Genomic DNA, 19546 nt, shown 5'->3' on the forward strand with positions numbered 1-19546 from the left:
GATTTTTTAAAAACCTGTTTGTTTAATAAGGTGTTTGTATTCCACAGGATTACAAGCTCCACTTCCAAATCTCAGGATGGAAGCCTGATTTGCATTTGTTCTGAGGCCCAAACATTCTTTGAACAGCCCTCTCTGACCCCCAATTCACCCATCCCCCATTAGTTTTTGAATATCATGTTATAGAAATGGATCACATTGTTTAATTTGGACTTGATATTACCACCACCCAGAGGCACATGAGTGTGAGGGTGGCCAGTACCTGAAATAAGGTACTCTGATGCTTGGTGGGGCCCAGTGGTCTGGGGCAGGACTGTGGTGGGACCCAGCCCCAAAGCTACCAATCTAACCAAAACAGCAGAGGGGAAGAAAACCAACCTGCCACTTGCTTTTTTGGCAAGTGAATCCACAACAAAAAGTAATCCATGCTGATTCTCCCCTACTCCCACCCCCACCCCAGGTCCATTGGCAATCCTACTGTGTATGTACCTCATAGAGATGAGCAGAATCACAGGGTTCCACTCTGGAAAAGCATCTGTGGACCTCAAGTAATTAGATGAATATCAACCATGCTTCCACCACTCAGCCATTTGAGAACCTGTTTCTGATCCTAGAGGGCCATGGATCTTCCAGCAGAAAACCTGTCAGGATTCAGCATGTTCTGACAGGCTCAGGAAGCTCAATGAAATGAAAGATTTGCTGTGCATTTGCAGAGGCCTCCTCTGGACAATGTGATCATCTGTCATTGTGCCACATTACAGCGGCCGGTGCTGTACCTGTAGCAAAGCCTGACTATTTCCGTGATGCCTTCTAAACCCTGTAAGGTCTAGTAGGTGCTTCCAGATGAGACTTTTATGGTACCATGGCCCTGCCTCATTCTTGCAAGTTTGGGGGTGGTTCAGGAGGCTTTGTCTTCTTCTACTTGTGACCCTCCCATGTCTTCTTACTGCTTCTTCTGCCTTTCTCCTTAATGCAGAAAATTGGTTAAGGAGAAAATGACAGAATGGCTCCACAATGCCTCCTGATAGGTAGGGCTCAGAGCCCTCCGTCTGGATGCAACCCCAGTGTGGATACGCCCAATTCTGTCTGGGCTTGAATGCAGTGGCATCCTTAGCACTCCTTGGTGTATTCCAACCAAAAGTACCTCTGCTCCTAGCCTCCCAACATGGCTCACCTGCGAGTCAGAGATTTCCGAAGGCTTCTCTGTGAGGCTGCTGCTCTCAGCTGGTATGAGATCATTGTACTTGGTAACGTCTTCATCAGAGTAGTGCAGGGAGCCAGGGCTGGGCCGTGGTGGGGACCTCGGGAGAGACAGGGAAGCTCTGAGATTTCATTCAGAAAGGGAAAGTGTTTAGTGTGGGCAAGCCCCCCCGCAATTTGGTTTGCCTCCCCTGCTCCCCACACCTTTCTCCCACTGTTCTGGAAGCCTTTGCTACCTCGTGTAGATTCCATTCTTCCTGCAGAAGGAGTTTTTCACTGACAGGCGCCGGTTGTTCAGCTCCAGAGCAGGGAAGCTGCTCTCGTCTAGGCTGACCATCTCACCATGGCCGAGTGCATTTGACTTGGAGTTGGTCCCTGAAAACAAAGTCAAAGCGTCAACACCTTGGGATTTCTCAGTGGATAGAGCCAGTTGCTAAACTTTCTTCCCAGAGAGATCAAAACCGAATCTTTTGTTTCAAGCTTCCTGACCATATTAGGGAGGGGCATCCCAGGTTTTAAATCGGGGGAGGGGGACTTGTGGCCCTTCAAATGTTTGGCCTATGATTCCCATCATCTCTCCCTTGCTATGTTGACTAGGGCTGATGGGAGTTCTTGGCCAAAACACCTGGAGGGCCACAGGTTCCCCACCCCTGATTTAAATGATGATAACAGAAAGAAAAGGGCCACATAATTATAGACCTATATATATATAATAAAAATCCTATGGGCAAATGGAAAAAAGAAGCCCCAGCCTCCATCTGTAGAACACTAGCTACCGTCTTCTCAGTCTATGTTTAGAGCAACAAAGGCATGGAGTGTTAGGTGTTCCTGCAAGCGTGCATTAGGGGAGCACGCCTTAGTCTCCTGTATTGTTCACACACTCTTTTTGGCAGCCTTCCCCAACCTGGAGCCCTCCAGACATGTCAGATTACAATTCTCATCATCCCCAGTCAGCATGGGAATGATGGGAGTTGTAGACCAACATGTCTGGAGGGCACCAGTTTGGAGAAGGGTAGAGTAGCTGATACTCTGGACCAATGGTTTAACTCAGTATAATATGTTTATAAGGCTGCAGAGTGACCAGTTCACACAATGCCTTTCCTACATGGCTGTGCAAAGATGTGGGGGGGGGGGGCAGAATTTGTGCACACTGTCATACATGAAAATTGTGTTTACTACATGTAGATGTGCTTGAAAGTTGTTATATGCACTATGATGCACAAACGTCTTTTCTTACAGCTGTGTACACCCACACAAAGAAAATGTCCTATGACACAAAGCAGACCTCAGAGGGGAAAACAATCGTTACAAGTCCTTGTTCCCAAGAATACTGTTCTACACACACACACACACACACACACACACACACACCCCTTTCTCCATCCAGCATGTTTATCTAAGAGGAAAGTCCAGATTTTCCTCACAATTAGAGGAAAGCAAACACTGCCATATTCCCTTGCCCTAGTGACCTCTCCAACTCTGCGGCTGCCTCTGGCAGTGTCTGGGGCATGAAGCCGTTTATTTTAATTATCAAGCTGGAGTGGCATCAGCCAAGTCACTGGCTTTTCCCTCTAAAATCCCACGTACAGACATCTGAGGGGGTATTTTTTAGGATTCCCAGAGCATAAAGGACAGCTGAAGCTAGGTTTTGCATTTGTGATCCATCTTCACAACGGAAAAGCCCCCCCGCCCCGATGGCTGAGGGAGCTATTTAACACAATACTAATGGGAAGGATGGGTGACTGGAATCCTAGTCATCCTCTACAGTGTGGAGAAGGCAGTGTCGAACAGGGGTGCACAACTTTTTTGCTCCAAGGGCTGCATCTGCTGTTGAGTGTGGGGCCGGGGCAGCACGTGCTCCCACTAGGGATGTATGAGAAATTCGTTTCAGTTTATTTGTGATCAATATTTCCCCAGTTCCCACCTTCTGGACTGAACACAGACTCAGATGCAGTCTGTGGTCGAAGTCCATGCATTTCCCATCTTGCAATGTGATGTGTGGAACCCCCCCCCACCCGCCCCAAATGCATTCAGCAGCTTATGTACATTTGAAACTGTGCATGAAAAAATGTGTACTTTTGAAAAATGCACACAAGCACATTTTAATCCATGGGAGGAAAATATGCGTGCTTCAAAGATGTGCACAATTCATGCGTACATTTGAAAAAAATACAAAAATATGCATGGATTTTCATGCAAAAAAGAACCCCCCCCCAAGCTCATAATGTCATACAGAATCTAGTTGGAACGAGCTTGTGGGGCACCTGCAGGCTTGGTGGACCGCACAGAGTGGCAGGGGGCCAAATGCAGCCTGTGGGATGTGGACCCCTGCTGTAGAACATGGTGACTAGGGCATGGAGAGACCACAGGAGAACATAATCTCCAAGAACTGTAAAATAGTGGGTAGACCATTGGCTTGGGGAAGGGGTTTGTAGCCAAGAAGCTCCAGGTATCTCCTTGTTGGAGCTAAGACAGTGATAAGAAGCAAATCTAAAGGTGATGGACCACTGGTATGTACTGTGCCACTTTCTGCTCATAATGTGCTCCGCAAGGGATGCAGCTTTAAAGCCTCTGTTGAAGTCTCTCCACCATTTTGGTCTTTGATGCTCTCAAAGGAAGCAGCCTCAGTAAAGGGAAATGAGGCCTCGGGGTGATGTTGGCACCCACCTGAGTCTGACTTCTTGGCATACTTCTTGCTCTGCCCACGGATGATAAGGACAAAGACCAGCAGGAGGATGAAGATGAGTCCCACCAAAGCAATGACCACCAGGAACCACCACTCCTCATAGAAGGGATTGGCTTTTTGAGCTGCAAAACAGCAGGAAGCATAGAACTGTGAAACCCCTGCTCCCTGCAAGGTTGCCTTATGCCCCACTTACATTGTTTCCTATGGCCTCAGGACAGGGGCTAGTGGCAAATGGACAGACATGAGCTGAGGGAGTAATATATTTCCAACCTTGTTACCTGAGACCGATGGGGAGGGAGAGCTGGGTGTCCCATAGCCATAGTCATTGACAGCAATGACTCGGAAGTCGTAGCTGATACCCTGCTTCAAAATGTCCATGCTAAAGGTGTATGAGGTCACTTCCTTGGGGATGTCTTTTATGAGAATGTCCCAGAGACCCTCATCTGAAAGAGAGAGAAACCAGTGAAGTTGCAACAGGAAATGCATGTCTATGTACCCTCATATATTTCACAAACACATGCATGTGTGTACACACACACAACACGGGAGAATGATAGCAAAATCCATGTTCAATGCTGTGGGAAGTGAATCAGGGGACCCATAAGGCTATGTACAGTAAATCCCCCATTATTAAAAAAAATGTCAGTAATTGATACAGCTGATTTGTAGATATTTGCACAGCTCATGTAATTATCTGGAACATTAATATGATGTGCATGCCAACGATCCTTAATTTTTTTTTAAGCATTTGAATAAACCTTAGTTAAATAAAGCTCCAGCAACTCATCCAAAATGTATTTGCGCACACATAATACATGTATAAAGGTATTAAATAAAGCAAAAAACTTCCAACTCGAAAGAGCAGCATAGTGATAGAACAAGCTCCCACAAGGGCTTGGAAAAATATCATTGTTCTTTAAAAAGTACGGTTGGTACATATCTGTCCAGGAAGGTTTAGTTTTAATTAATCCTACATACCCACCGCTGGACCTAATCCAGCAGACTGACTAAATTCTTGCCTCTTGATACACCGTACATCCCTAAGGGCAATTCAAAGACCGGCAAAGCTATCTTGCTGAGGAGTGTGCTAAAAATAGCAGCAGGTCATGGTGCTGGAGGAGCTGTAGATGGGCTTGGCGCAACTGTCGTCCTAAAGGGAAGATCTGCCTTGCCAACCCAATTGGAAGTAACAGTGCTTCCAACAGATGACCAAGGATACTTTTGGAGCTTTTCATGTAAATAGAAAAGGGGGCCCCACAAATGGTCTTACATTAATGTCAAATTATGAGGGTTCCATTTCAGCTCACCGCTGTTTTGTTCCTATATAATTGCAGCAGGACCAACCCCCACACGAGAGCAGGAAGTGCGTTTCATTTGGCAAGTACATTCTCTGGATAGCCTAGCTGCCTGCTGAAGCCTCATGAGATAATCCACATACTCTGTTGACGAGCCACGTGGTAGCCCTGGTAGTGTGTCCAGTCATAACATGCAATTAAAGTGGCAGGATGACCAAAACTAAAATCCCACTAATGGGTGCTTCAGCTTCCAGTGGAATAAATCCTATGGAGATGGGAGGGGAAGCTCTGCCCCATCCTTTAGAATCCCTACACAGACCACCAAACAAACATACTTTTGTCCCAGTCAGCCTTCCACGTTTTATCCTTAGGGTTGTATCCACTGGTGTCATTTCACTAGCTCAAAGCCTCTACTGCTTGCAGAAACCCTGTTTTTAACCTTCCACAAGTGTCATATCCAGTATGTTGATTGCCATTTAGCAATGTCATTTAGCAATGTCTACTCCTCAACGCTGGGTTTGTAGGGGTTTTGAACAGGAGCCAATGTGTTGATTTCATATAGCCTCCATGAGCAGAGCAGCTTTTTGGGTGGTTGGGTGGAAAGTGTTCCTCTTTGGATGTTGCAGAATAAGCAGGGGCCAGCTTGCTGCTTCTCTAACATCCAAGGCTGGATTTGGAGGTCGTACCAGTATTATGGAAATAAACAGCACAGCAGAAGAACATAAGGAGATCCCCGCTGGATCAGACCCAGGGTCCACGTAGTCCAACATCCTGCTACCAATGGTGGCCAAGTCCTACTCATGCTTTCCCCCCTTCTTCTTCATATGTTTGAATTGAGTCCAGTGCTCTACCCACTGGATCACCCAGCCTCAAAATGGTGGCTAAAAAAAGGCAAGATGATTGTGGTAGTGGGTAGCAAAGGCAGGGTGAAATATAGTAGGAGTCTAAGGGTTGTATCCAATGGTGTCATTCTGATAGGACAAAGTTTCTACTGCTTGTGGAAGCCCTATTTTATCCTTGTGCAAATTCAATACTTTGATTCTGCTTGCACAAGCTGTTGTGCAAATTGTTTCACAAGACATTGCTCAACTCACTATGACTTCATTAGACTAGGTGTTGCTTGCACTAGTTGTGCTAGTTCTGATAGCAGTTGTGAAACCTCTAGCAGGACAATGCCAATTCTTGTAATTTTTCCACTATCATAACACTATGTATAATTCAGAACTAGCACAATTAGCGCTAGCAATACCTAGCAGGTCTAATGAAGTCATAACGAGTTGTGCAATGCCTTGTGAAACAATTTGCAGAACAGGTTGTGCAATGTGTTGCACAACAGCGTGTACAACAGTTAGTGCAAGCGGTAGAAACTTTGTCCTAGCAGAATGAGGTGCAGGCAAAAGGGGCAGAGCCATTTAAGAGACCAAGGGTGCGGAGCTGCATGAATGAATATTCTGAACAGGGATATAGCGGGGAAATTGGCCAGAAAGCAAAACTTATACTTTCACCCCCAATCATGGCTCATTTCACACATTACACTAATGTCAGGGTGGACACTGAGCCCATAGAATCCCAGAGTAGTTCTGATGCTGAGGAAGAGCAGTCGCTCCTTCGGGAAAGGAGCGCGCTCCTTTTTTCCCAGGACCAACAGCTGACGGAGATTCCTCCCAGCCACATTCCTAGTTTAGAAAGCAGCCCAGGGAGTGACTCAGCACAGATAGCAGACTGGGGGTGATGCGCGGCGCAGACGCAGAGAGCGGCGCCAAATGGTTCGCGCTCAAAGAACGGTTGCGCCCAGAGGATCCAAGGGAAAAGGGGAGGGATTCTCCCTAGTCCTTATATTCAGGGGTCTGCCAGTAATTGCCCTTCAAACGGGGACCAACTGTTCTAACTTAGGGCATAGGGATGTTGCTGCTCAGATCTAGTTGCTACCTGTAGAGCTGTTAAGTTGTAAAAGAAGAATAAAGCTTTGAAAAGAATCCCTTTGTCTGTGTCTGGACTTGGCTACTGGATTAGACTGAGAGCCCTCCAAGGAGCCCTTGACAACTAAAAGTGCTTCTGAAATGCACACCCACACACCCACCCTCCTTTGCTTTCAATAACTGAAATATAAAACCTATACATTGGCTGAATCTACATTTGATTTGGGTCTCTCTTGCTTTCTATACCGCATTAACAACACTCTCAAGAAAATAGCACAAGAAAGGCTCAAAAGTGCTGTTAGTGTTATGTGTGAAAACAACCGTCAGGGTAGTAGTGTGAATCTTTCAGGACCCGTTGCTCCAGATGAAATCTCACAAGCCTTAGGGGCAATTAACAGCCTCCATGCCACTCCATCTGCTCTGTCCTGTGATCTCTGAGAGACTGATACTCACAGAAGCCTCATTAAAAAGCAAGCCAGAGTCCATTTCAAAGCACGCAGGTGATTTATCCCCTTGCATCTGCCCTGCTCTTGGCCTACAAGTTCATCAATCATCCCCTCCAGCCATACAGAGCATTCCCCAGAGTTATCACTTTATAAAAGGTTGAAGAGAGCAGGCAGGGGGTTTTATGAGCCAGAGCATCTTCTTCAGGACAAGCCCAAACAGAGTCTTTAGGCTGGAAGCAAGCAATCTGCCTGCATTGGACGAATCTGTCAGAGAAATTATCAATGTGGGAAAGATGAGGAAATGGACACATATGGGGGAGATCTGACTCACATGCGGTTCAAATGTTGGGAGGGGAGCTCCTGGGGCCTAGATATTGAGTCCCCTGAAGCCATTAGTCTACATCCAGCCCACCACAAAACTGAGATTAGGACCCAGGGGAAACCTAAGTAATTCTCAAACTGTATGCCGCCAAGTACAGTAGACTAGTGTGCCATCAAAGAACGGTTACTGTGCCATGATAAATAGTGTTATTGTTTCTGTGAACCCAAAGAACCTACCCACTGAGGTGGCTGCTCATTGCATCTTTGCATGATTTACTGTTTGGCCTAGTCTCCTCCCAGTCAGCCTCTGCTGGGGAAAAGTAATCCTGCCCCATCTCTGCAGTGGGTGAACTTGGAGCACTCAATTACTCCTGATCCAAATAAATAGCAAAACTACCGGCCTCTGGAGCAGGCACACTCAGAACAGTGGCTCATCATTATGTCTTCTGGGTGGAGATGGGGGGGGGGGGCAGATCAAGAGTCCATGGCAATTCAGATGACCCGAGGATTCCAGAGGCATATAGATCAGGCAAGGACCTTTTATCCGTTCAAAATGTGGACAGGCAAACCCCATCATCCCTCCACTAGCCTTCCTGATGGCTTTTCCTGTCTTCCTTCTGAGTCATGTGGCATGCGTGCGGGGTAGGTCCCTCTGTGTTCCCTCACAGGAGGAGACCTTGTCTTCAGGTATCCCTTGCCGACCTTGGAGGCTGGCAACGTAGCCCTAGTGCTATGCCTTTTCATGCTGGGAGACAGCTGTCTGTTTCGCCTTGTTTGTCAGCCGCTCCAACACCATCCCTTCCCATCTACCAACACTGCTTTTGTGTGTTGCCTCTCTGGGCTGCACTGGCCCTTTCCCAGTGCCAAGGCTCAGCAAGTTTGTGTCAGCCCACAACCTAAAAGTGCCACCGGATGACATTTGTTCCAGGCACCATCAGCTACAGCCATTTTGTGGATGCTAGGCCAACTGGCAGGTGGGCGGCCCTGAAGCTCCTGGCTCTGCTCATGCAGAAGCACTGGATATGGTCTCCTCTGTGGGCAGGTAGCTCTTTTTCTTGCCTACTCTAAACACAACTCTTTTTGCTCTGTGCTACTGTACCTCCTTTTTCTTTCAGAGCTATGATTGACTGGATAAGCCAGAATGGGACAGAATAATAAACAGAATGCCTCTGAACATTTGCAGAGTGGCAGTTATCAGTGAATGAGCACAATCAGACCTCCCCCAAGTACCTGGGGTTAGGAATAAGGACTCTCACCCTCTGAGGCCGGACTTCTGCATAGGCTTAGGCTTTGGCACCTCTTGGTTTAGAAATTAAACCCCTATTGGGATCATGATTTAGAAGGCCAATTGGGCAGAAGCAGTTATTTCAGGCACTGCCCCAAGTTTTGAAGTGCCAATGGGTGAGTCAGCCCAGGGGACGTAGGTCGAGCACAGTACTGGTACCTGAAGGACGCGCCTCAATGACGTATCTGGTGACGGGCCCTTTGCCTGGGTCCCCGCTTGACCAGTGGATGGTGATGGCTGAGCCATACCTGGAGATGAAGGGCTCACCTGGGGGGCCAGGAGCACCTGCGAACCAAACCAAGAGCCATTGTCAACAGAGCAACTGTGCTATGTGAATGGGGAGCAGATAGCCAAGGAATCATCTCTTCATTTTTCCAGGGTCACGGCCGAGTACTAGCCCTAGGCAGGAAAAACTGCTGATGCCATTTAGCAATGTCTGCTCCTCAAGGCTGGGTCTGTCGGAGCTTTGAACAGGAGCCAAATGTGTTGATTTCATATAGCCTCCATGAGCAGGAGCAGCTTTGTGGGTGGTTGGGTGGAAAGTGTTCCTCTACTACTCAAGGTGGATTCTTGTGTAGCTGGTCTCACAAATATTAGACCCTTACATCTTCTTTCTCCCCACACCAACAACCACGGAACTTGCCTTTCCCATCAATTGCCATAATTACACATCCTAGCCAGGAGGCTCCAGCTCCTTGGCCAGCTCAGCCCTGGTCTGTGCCCCAGGTTCAGAAGAATGACAGCTGTGCAAAGCACCCACATCAGCGGTTACACTTATTTTGCAGCAATGAATATGGACTTGAGCACGCTCCGGGAGAGAGCGCAGGACAGGAAGGCCTGGCGTGCTGTGGTCCATGGGGTCACGAAGAGTCGGACACGACTGAACAACAACCAATCCTCTCTCCGGCTTTCTAAACTCGTACAATAATACAAAACCAGTCAACCAGGGCAGTTACTCTCTAGACAAATCCCAAGTTCGATTTCTGTTAGGGCTGTGCATATGCCTCGGACTAGGCACGAGTCCAAGGAGAATAGTCCCCACTTTTGAGATATTTAGACCACCTCTGAATCTGAGGCAATGGAGATTCAAGGTGTGTGTGTGGTCCCAATCTGATACATTTTTTTAACTTCCCTGAAGGACTGCAAGCTTTCCATCAGTGGAAAATGCCAGGAGGGGGAAGGCGGGGGGGGGGGATGTAATTTAGTGACAAACAGCTTTAATTTCCAATCAGGGAATAACTTTATCCGGGATCGACATCCAATCACGATGGTTTTGGGAGGGAGTAGATAGAACATATCAGAAGCCATTTCTGTTTTTTGTTGTGTTAGCAGCAGCACTCAGGGTCTCAGTGGCTTCCCAGAATGGCTCCCATGGCTAACTGGGAGATGTGTACCACTGCTGCCTGTTCAGTGGGTGGCTGTCACCAATTCCCCACCCCTGGTCATGAATGCCTCTCAGCCAGCCTCTCAAGCACCAGTTATGTGGAGTTCCACTCCATTTTCACATCCTGAATCAAGCTCTGTCCTCCACAGCTCCTCCAGGATGTCCTTCCTGACTGCCTCATAGAGGGAAGGCACCATGGGTGCAGAGGGAGATTCTGGGTACGCCTGCTCCTCAGTGGGAGAGAAGCTGCTGCTGCCGCTGCCTCGTGATGGAGGAGCTCTGCGGACGACTGAAGATCTCCCCTCCTGTCCAAAGAGATTCTCCCCACCACAGGGATGAGTTGGGCTTCTCACTTCTGAAATGAAGAGTGAGAAGGACCCAAAGCCCCTCTCTGCCTGAAAGACGAGGAGAAGTGGGCTCAGGGCTTTACAAGCAGGGAGGGTTTTACAGCGTGCTTTGCACTGTTTCGATGCCTCATACCCACGTGGAGCTCCATAATCAGCTTTGCACTTTGCATGACTTTGGTGCAAACTTTGCAGAAGGCAATACATTAAAACAACCTTTAAATACTTAAAAAAAAAACCCTTCATAACTCCCTTACCCTTGCACCAGTTTGTTTGAAATTTGGCAGGCGTCATACCCTGAGAAGGGGCTATTATGCAAATGTTATCCAATTCTGCTAAAAAATTTTTTAAAAGTTATAGGCATTTGTTGATTTTCCCATTGTAGTTAATGGGGAAAAGACCCGAGGCTTCAGAGAGTAAGGTGAGCTCAGCCTCCGACCTGAGCCAAAGTGCAATATCATTTCAACATCTCAAGCCAATGTGGCCTCCTACCCAAGCTAGCCCAGTATTGTTGACACTTGCTGGCAGTGGCTTTCCAGGAATTCAGGCAGGAATTTTTCCAGCCTTAGCTGGAGACTGAACAAGGGACCTTCTCCATGGAAAGCATGTGCTCTACCACTGAGCCACTGCTCCTCCCTCATACACATATATGAGTACATGGAGTGGTAGATAAAGGCGTCTCCCCTCCCAGCTTCTTGTGTACCTTCCCCAGGCCCTGTGGTAACGTTGGCTTCTACTTCGGGCCCATAGGTGAAGGTCTTGGCTCGGATTCGGAACCGGTAAGTGACGCCTTCTGCCAGGTCCTTGACTTTCAACCAGAGGGGGCTGTTTCCCTTCACATCCACTGTTACAATCTTGCTGACACCTGCAGGGCAGAGAGGTGACGGTTGTTTAGAGATTGGACACCTAAACTCATCAATATCCTCTTGTGCCTAGAGGACTTAAGCTGTAGCTATGTTGACACAATGGGTCAAAGGCCAAACCCCTGAGGCTTACTTTCAGTCTTGTGGCTTATGCTTTCACTCATCCTCAACACAGGGATGGATAGATAGATAGATAGATAGATAGATAATTAATATAAAAGAGTGGATCTACATGGCTGCTGAATCAGAGAGCCGTTATAGGGCTAGGAATGGCACACGGCCCTGTTATGTGGCAGCACATACATGGCAGTATGGCCATTGGAGCCTGGAACTTATTTTTCTAATTATTATTTTTACTGTTAATGTATGATTTCTCAGGGAACAGAAGAGACAGAAAAATAATGATACCAGAGAGAGCTCATTTTTACAACCAGGAGAAAAGAGCATATGGTTGAATATTACTGTTAAATATCTCATGTCAGTCTTAAACAAACAATGCCCAGCACTCCACAGACTTGCTATCTTGAACCTATTTCTAGTGCTGGCAATCTGAGAGTAATTAAAAAGTGCATCTGAGCATGTGCAAAACACCTTTGCCTTACTACTGAGTATCCACAACTCATGCACAGAAGAAAAAAAGAAAAGCCAAGAAAATGAACTAAAAAAATCTCACCTGCAGACCTGAGATTAGCAAATACAATTTGCAGGTTTCAAAGGGAGTCCAGGTTATAGAAAGCATTCTCCTTTTTAGAAATCAAGTTCTAGCTATCATCATTTAAAACATGTTCACAGGACAACCATGGGTGTTTTATGAGTGTTGTTTGCTCTAACTGATTCACTAATTTACACACACGCACACCCTGCCTCTCAGCTCCTCACCATCCACAGGCATGCAGGGTTCATAGACGAGTCGGTAGCCCTCAAGGATTCCATTGGGGAAGAGTGGTGGCTCCCATGACACATTCACAGAGGTTGTGGTGAGTTCGCTGAATTTGATGGAGCCAGGGGAGCTGGGGGCTACGGGGAGAGAAAGGAAGGAGTTAGAGCCCGAGTTGTCCCATTAACACCATGGCCTCACATATGGAGGTGGCATCCTCCACCAATCTCCAAAAGGAAGGACAATCCATTGAAGGACATGCTGTCAGTCCTTGAATACGGGAGACCCTCTGCACAGCCAATAAAAGAAAGTAAGTTAGCAAAGAAAAATGGCAGGTTGGGATGCTTTGTGAGCTCAGGGGCGCTGTTGTCCCTTGGATGATATGTGAACCCCGTCATGTGTTATGCTTGAAGGGGACTGGAGACTTGGGGAAGGTCAGATTTCGGTTGGAGTGTCACAGAGCCCATGACACCTAGGCTGCTCATTGCTACCACCTCTTGACATTTTAATCTTGTGACAGCTGGCATTCTACTTCAAGGCCAGCTCCGGCCACAGTGTGAGTCCACAAAACTCTGATGGCACACCCATTAAATATAATAACAGCTTTTCACACTTGTAGCTACAGAAGCAAGCAAGCAAACAAACACAAACCCTGAAATCACTGAAAGTAAACTGATCTCAGATTTCTAATTTTCTAGGAATTTTTAAATTATTTTATAACTGTGCTCACAATTTAAATCTGTCTAGGGCTGAATAATTCTCTAAAGCTGACTCTGAAAAGTGATGGAAATGGGGCTTTGTTGTGTGTCTGCAGTTTGGTAATAAATTTACACAGGTGGATATGGGTTGGGGCTGTTGTTTCCCCTTCCGTGACCCCATGCTCTGCTGCTGGTTTCCTTGACAGCCAAAGCACTTTGCATGTCTGGTTTTTCTTGGGAAACAGTTACTGCTTTGGAATACCTGTGATATTGGTGTGAAGGAATAAATGAAGTCAACAAGAAACCTGCTGTGATGCTCATTTAGAGAGTAGTTCATGAGCCAGATCCCCAAAAGAAAGAACATCAGATTTTTTTATTATTTTATTTTTATTATCGCATTTATATCCCACCTTTTTTCCTCTTGCAAGGAACCCAAGGCAGCTTACATGGCCCTCCTCTCCATTTTATCCTCACAACAACAGCCCTGTGAGGTACGTTAGGCCAAGAGACAGTGACTAGACTAAAGTCACCCAGTGAGCTTCATGGCTGAGTGGGGACTTGAACCTGGGTCTCCCGAATCCCAGTCAAACACTCTAACCACTATGCCACACTGGGGCTGAATCTACACATAGCAGTTATACCATTATCATACCATTATCATAACTATTGGTATACATGACACCAATGGGCACCAATAGTTATGATAATGGTATGATAACGATAAAACTGGTATGTGTAGATTCAGCCTAGCTTTCATATGGTGAGGGTTAAAATTTTTTTAATGTTTGGAACTCATTTCATTCATTCATTCATTCATTCATTCATTCATTCATTCATACTTCTGTACCATCCCATAACCAAAGCTCTCTGAAACCTGTTGTTTGGAACAATGTTGGGAACCCATGATGAGCTATACCGTCCTGGTTACCTGGTTGCATAAAAGGAGGAGCAAAGTAGGGGCAAATGGGTTGTGTACATCAGCACGCTCCTTGTTTGCAGTAAGCCAGGAATCCTGGCTCATCATTTTGTTTGAATGAGGTGATTGTTTTTCATCCTCCGTTTTCTATCTCTTGACTATAAATGATAACAATCTACCTAACAGGGTTGTTGTGAGGGTGAATGAGACAAGGACTATAAAACACGTTTCACAGTTGTATACAAATCACTAATGAAATGAAGGTGTGTTAAATGATCCCACTGGCTTAAGCAAGTAAGCCAGATCACAGTCTTTATAGCAGGGGTGGGTCAAAGGCGGCCTGTAGTCCACATGTGGCCCTCCTGCACCCCCCTGAATTCAGCAGTGGTGACCAAAAAAAATTGCCAGTTTCCCGCTACAGAAGGCCGAAGTGGGCAAATTTAGTTTGTTTTCAAGCATAGTGGTTTGTCACCAAAAACCAGCAGCAAATCACTGATTTTGTTGTTACCACCACCACCACCACCACTGAATTTGGTGGTGCAGCGGCAGGAGTGTAACCTGCAGGGGGTCCCGGGGGGGGCAAAAATGGTCTCCAGACCTACCCAAAGTTGCCCACCCCTGCTTTATGGGAAGCGCAGAACTCCCACAATCTCTGTCCTGGCCTGTTCCTTCCTGGCCTCTGCATGGTGAACTGTTAGACCATGAATATCCATCCTCTGATCTCTCCATGAGTTAGATCCTCCAAAAAAATGTCTATCCTGGCCTATATCTGCCATACCTTCTCATATATTGTTGTTATGAAACCAAATAAATTGTGATCTGATCTGTAGGGGTTTTTAAAGAAGCAGTCATGGTAGCAGGGGAGAAGTGGATTGGGGTCACAGCACTGTGGAAGGAGTTGTTTAACCTTTTCCCTGACTCCTAAGCTTCTATTCATCCAGCAGGGGAAAAAGTACAGGTATCTGTAAATTACCTGCATGTATTCTCTCATGGGGGAAATGGTAGCACCTCTAGCTTGGCCATTACTCTCACAGTTAAGATTTTTTTCCAAACCCAAAAGTTAAATCTACCCTTTTTTTACCCTACTACCTCTATTCCTCTGCAGAGCAGACACAAGGGCCCATCAGTGTTTGAAGTAGAAGAAGAGAAGGGATGTTTTTTGTTTCAAATTTGGCCAGATTCAATTACATTCATTGAAAAGAAGTGAGATGGTTTTTTGCAGAGGCACTGCTAGCTTTGAGGGCCCCTGGGGAAGTTGCTTTCCGGGGGGGGGGGGAACGCCCTGCCAGCCAACCAACCCTCCTCAGTGACTTCTCTACCTCCTCCTAGTCCACCAGCAAAAGGAAGCGCCACAGTAGTTGGTTGGTCAAGGCTGCAGCACCACAGCACACCAATGTAAATGAATTGTTTCTTTCTTTCTTCACTTTTGAGTAGCAGCAAGCGGAACCAGTCAGACACTGCCTTTGGGGGGACATGCCGAATAAAGGCACAGGAGCAGCAAAGGGGCAGCTACTGGACACTACTGTGGTGTTTCCTTTTGCCAGCGGGCCAGGAGGAGGAAGTGCTGCCGCCTCCACCATGTGGCCACCAGTCAGGGGCCCTCCCAGACTGGAGGCCCCAGACCTGTGCCCCATGGTCTGTCCCTGGTGGTGCTTTGGTTCACCTGAAAACAACTGGGATGGCATCCCACCCCACTCTGAGCACTGAGGCTCATGGATCTCAAAGTTTTATTAGAAAAAAAAAATAATCACAGGAGCTTCGGCTTTCAATGCCAGGCGACATGTTATGTTTTTCCAATAGGAGTATTAAGATGAATCAACAGACGCATATACAGAGGCTTCCTGCCAGTTGTACTCTGAAGAAAATTAAGGGTTGTTCCACCATTCATCCCTCAACAGGCTTATTAAGCATTCAACTCAGGAAAAGTGAATGTGTGAAATAAGCCTCAGATGGTCCTGCAGAACGCTTTATAGGGCCAGCCCACAGAACCAGGTTTGTCACTTTCTATCTATAACCGATCACGCGAAAGCTCAACTGCTGTGTGAAATGGTCTTCACATATTAACAAGCATTGACAACACCACTGGAAGCAAGTTTATCAAAGCAGCCCATTCACCCTTATGGACTATCACATCAACTGAACTAGCCTTTAACTGAAAAAACAAACATTCGCCCCTTAATTGGTAACAGTAATTCTTAGGATTTCTCAACCAAGAAACATCTACAGTAGCACCTTATGCAATGAAAGTCACTTGCAAAGGGCAACATCTTGACCCCTCTTACTTTTTTTGCACCAAGGCACTGGGAACTACTAACAGACAGACTATTGTGTGTCAAGGTGTTAGGCAGAATGCTGTGTTTTGTTTTTGCTGAGTCCATTCAAAATTAGGGACCTGAACCTTTGGAGTCGCAGTTTTAGAGCTGAGCAGGGGCGCTGGGGAGAGGGGAAACGGGAGAAAATATCCTAAACTGCTCCTGGCCAAAATCACTGCTGTGATTCTTCTTTTGCCCCTTTATGCTGTGCCAAGAACAACCCCAGTGATCCAAGGAAGGGGACGCTAGCGAGGCACAGTCTGACACAGATCCCACTTCCCCTCCACACAGGGGGAGCGAAAGTTGCAAGCCCAGATCCACAGCAGTGCCCTTGGCTTCAAGAGGGTTCCACCAGCCAAAGTTGCTGGTGGTGGATATGGCCCATACACGCCTCCACATTTCCTTTCTTGCTGGCTTTGATCTCCAAGCATGTAACTCGAGGATGTTTTGAAGCGCACAGTTGGAAGGAAGGGGAGAGGAGCAGGTGATGCAAAGGAACAAAGCAAAGGCCTGTGGAGGATGGAGCACAGAGGGCTTCAGACTACGGAGGCACATGCGTCTTTTGCCAGGCATCAAGCACAGCCCAAGGTCACCCATTCAGCTGTTCTGCTGGAACTCAGCCTGGCCCTTGATTGGTCAGTGATGCACACTCAGCAGCTTGATGCAGCTCAATAGCCAAGCTTCTAGTCAGAGAGGGCTTTGGACGTTCAGAAGCAGCAGGAGCTTGGGGTTAGAGCACAGCTGGGACCAGGGATGCACACCAATGATTCAAGGGGTGGCGGTGGTAGCAGAGCTAATTTGGGATACTGTGGGCTGCAGATCTGAAATTACGAGGATGAGGAAGGGAGCCTAAGGCTGCTGTTAAAAGGATGGGAAAGGGGACACAGGCTGGGTTTGTGAGGTCATGTCCTGCCAGCAGAACTGGGCTGCCATAGGTCTGCTGTTTTTCCAAAGGTTAAACAACACACACAAATGAAAACACGGCACCATCTGTGGGTCCAAATGGAAAAAAAGAGTGGGGGTGTTTTCCGTGAGGATATTATTTTGGGACCACTGTACACTGCTGACCGTATCGTTTTCAAACAGATCACGTCGGTGGTGTAGTTGAGGCACGGCTCACAGGGTCCAAGTGCCTGGACATTTTGATTAGCAGGGGTGATGACATCATCTGCCACCCCCTCAGACTTTCCTGCTCCCTCTGAGCTTAGCTGCAGTCCTCCCAGTAGCTGAGGGCCAGGGCAGATGGATTTTCCCAATAAGAATATATTGTTGCGAGCGATCTCATGCATACATACATGTACAGCCAGTATCTGCAGGAGAAGCCACCACACATGGAAGACGGAGTGCCTGCTGCTGTTGCTTGCTACTGCTGTTGCTTGCTGCTGCTGCTGCTGGTTCCATCACCACCACTGCTCTCCCTGCGGACTTCTGCCTGGCAGATCACCATTCCCTGCAGGACCAGGCCCCCAGGCGCTGAGCCAGCTGTGCTGACTACCTCCATCTGTCCCTTCCTGGAAGGGCTATATAAGCTGGCTGGCTGAAGTGGCCTGGGAGAGCTAGGATCTGCAGGAGAAGCCAGCACCCAGGGAAGAGGGAGTGCCTGCTGCCGCTTTCTCTGTGGACTTCTGCCTGGCAGTATTTGTAAAGGGGATGTATTTTTTTTATTTTTGTTTAATTGTTGGTGGGGGGTGGGTTTTGGGGGGATTCTGTTGTGTTTTTAGGGGTGGGTAGCCTGCCTGGTAGGTGGGAGTGAAGGGGCATGTGTCCACCTGACGGAGGCAGTGGGGGGAGTGTCGGGAGCCAGAATATACAGAGGCTGGGTGGCAGGTGCTTGCGGAGCGCTAGGGGCAGGCCATGCCAGGTAAGGGGAACAAGGGAGAGATGTGTAATATCTGTCCCCTGTTCTGGGCCTGTCCAGAACCAAAGGATGGCTGGGGGAGGCATGACTCCATCTTCTGGCCTTCATCTGCGGCTCTGCGGTGCCAAGTTTGTTACCCAGAAAACATCTGTCATCCATGACATGATCCGGGATGAGGGTGCAGACCTGGCATGTATTATGGAGACCTGGCTGACTGAGGCTGCTGCTTCAACTCTGGTGGCCATGTGTCCAGACGGATTTTCGTACCCACAGCAGCCGAGGGCTGGGGATCGGGGAGGAAGTGGCTGTTATCTACCGGGAGCCCTTGGTCTTCACCAGACCCCCTCTCCGGGAGACCAAGGTTGCTGAGTGCATGTACTGGAGGTTAGACTCGAAGGGCAGTCTGGGGATTCTGCTCACGTACCGTCCACCCTGCTGCACAACTGACTCCCTGGCCGAGGTGCTTGAGGTGGTCTCCGATGTGCGTCTACAGTCCCCTAACTTATTGGTGTTGGGGGACTTCAATGTACATTCAGAGGCCATCCTCACGGGGGCACCTCAAGACTTTATGGAGACCATGGCAGAACAACTTTCGCCCAGTTTCAAATCTGCCATTTTTGGGCAAGGTGATTGAGCGGGTGGTGGCGATGCAGTTGAAGGCACACTTAGAAGAAGCTGATTATCTAGATCCATTTCAATCGGGCTTCAGGCCTGGGCATGGGACTGAAACGGCCTTGGTCACCTTGGTCGATGATATGAGGAGGGCTCTGGGTCGGGGTGAATGCTCCTTCCTTGTTCTCCTCGACCTCTCAGCGGCTTTTGATACCGTTGACCACGGTATCCTCCTGGACCGCCTGGAGGGGTTGGGCATTGGAGACACCATATTACGGTGGTTCCGGTCCTTCCTCTCTGGCAGGTACCAGAGGGTAGCACTGGGAGAGGAGGTTCTGGACCTGTGGCCGCTCACTTGTGGGGTGCCACAGGGTTCCATCCTCTCCCTGATGCTATTTAACGTCTATGTGAAGCCACTGGGGGCTATCATCAGGAGGTTTGGGGTGCGGTGTCATCAGTATGCGGATGACACGCAGCTCTACCTCTTGTTCAAATCTTCACCAAGGTTGGCCGTAGAACCCCTGTCCAAATGT

The 19546-nt window shown here is 47.8% G+C and overlaps 1 protein-coding gene across 3 annotated transcripts in view; it reads right to left on the minus strand.

Annotated features, from left to right (window-relative positions):
* The window catches only part of SDK2 (sidekick cell adhesion molecule 2), a 178089-nt gene that overhangs the window by 8207 nt on the left and 150336 nt on the right, over positions 1-19546 (minus strand). For 2 of the 3 annotated variants that reach the window (XM_084837570.1, XM_084837568.1), the window contains 7 exons: positions 12620-12757; positions 11581-11742; positions 9309-9434; positions 4162-4326; positions 3865-4005; positions 1434-1572; positions 1172-1298 (listed from right to left, as the gene is read on the minus strand). In XM_084837570.1, coding sequence (XP_084693696.1) covers positions 1172-1298; positions 1434-1572; positions 3865-4005; positions 4162-4326; positions 9309-9434; positions 11581-11742; positions 12620-12757 — 998 coding nt within the window. Of the gene's footprint in view, positions 1-1171; positions 1320-1433; positions 1573-3864; positions 4006-4161; positions 4327-9308; positions 9435-11580; positions 11743-12619; positions 12758-19546 lie in introns of all 3 variants that reach the window. The other variant, XM_084837569.1, reaches the window with a different exon arrangement.

Source organism: Heloderma suspectum, chromosome 2, assembly GCF_057233095.1.
Source record: "Heloderma suspectum isolate Gila_16-S chromosome 2, 16-S_ref, whole genome shotgun sequence".
NCBI lineage: Eukaryota > Metazoa > Chordata > Lepidosauria > Squamata > Helodermatidae > Heloderma > Heloderma suspectum.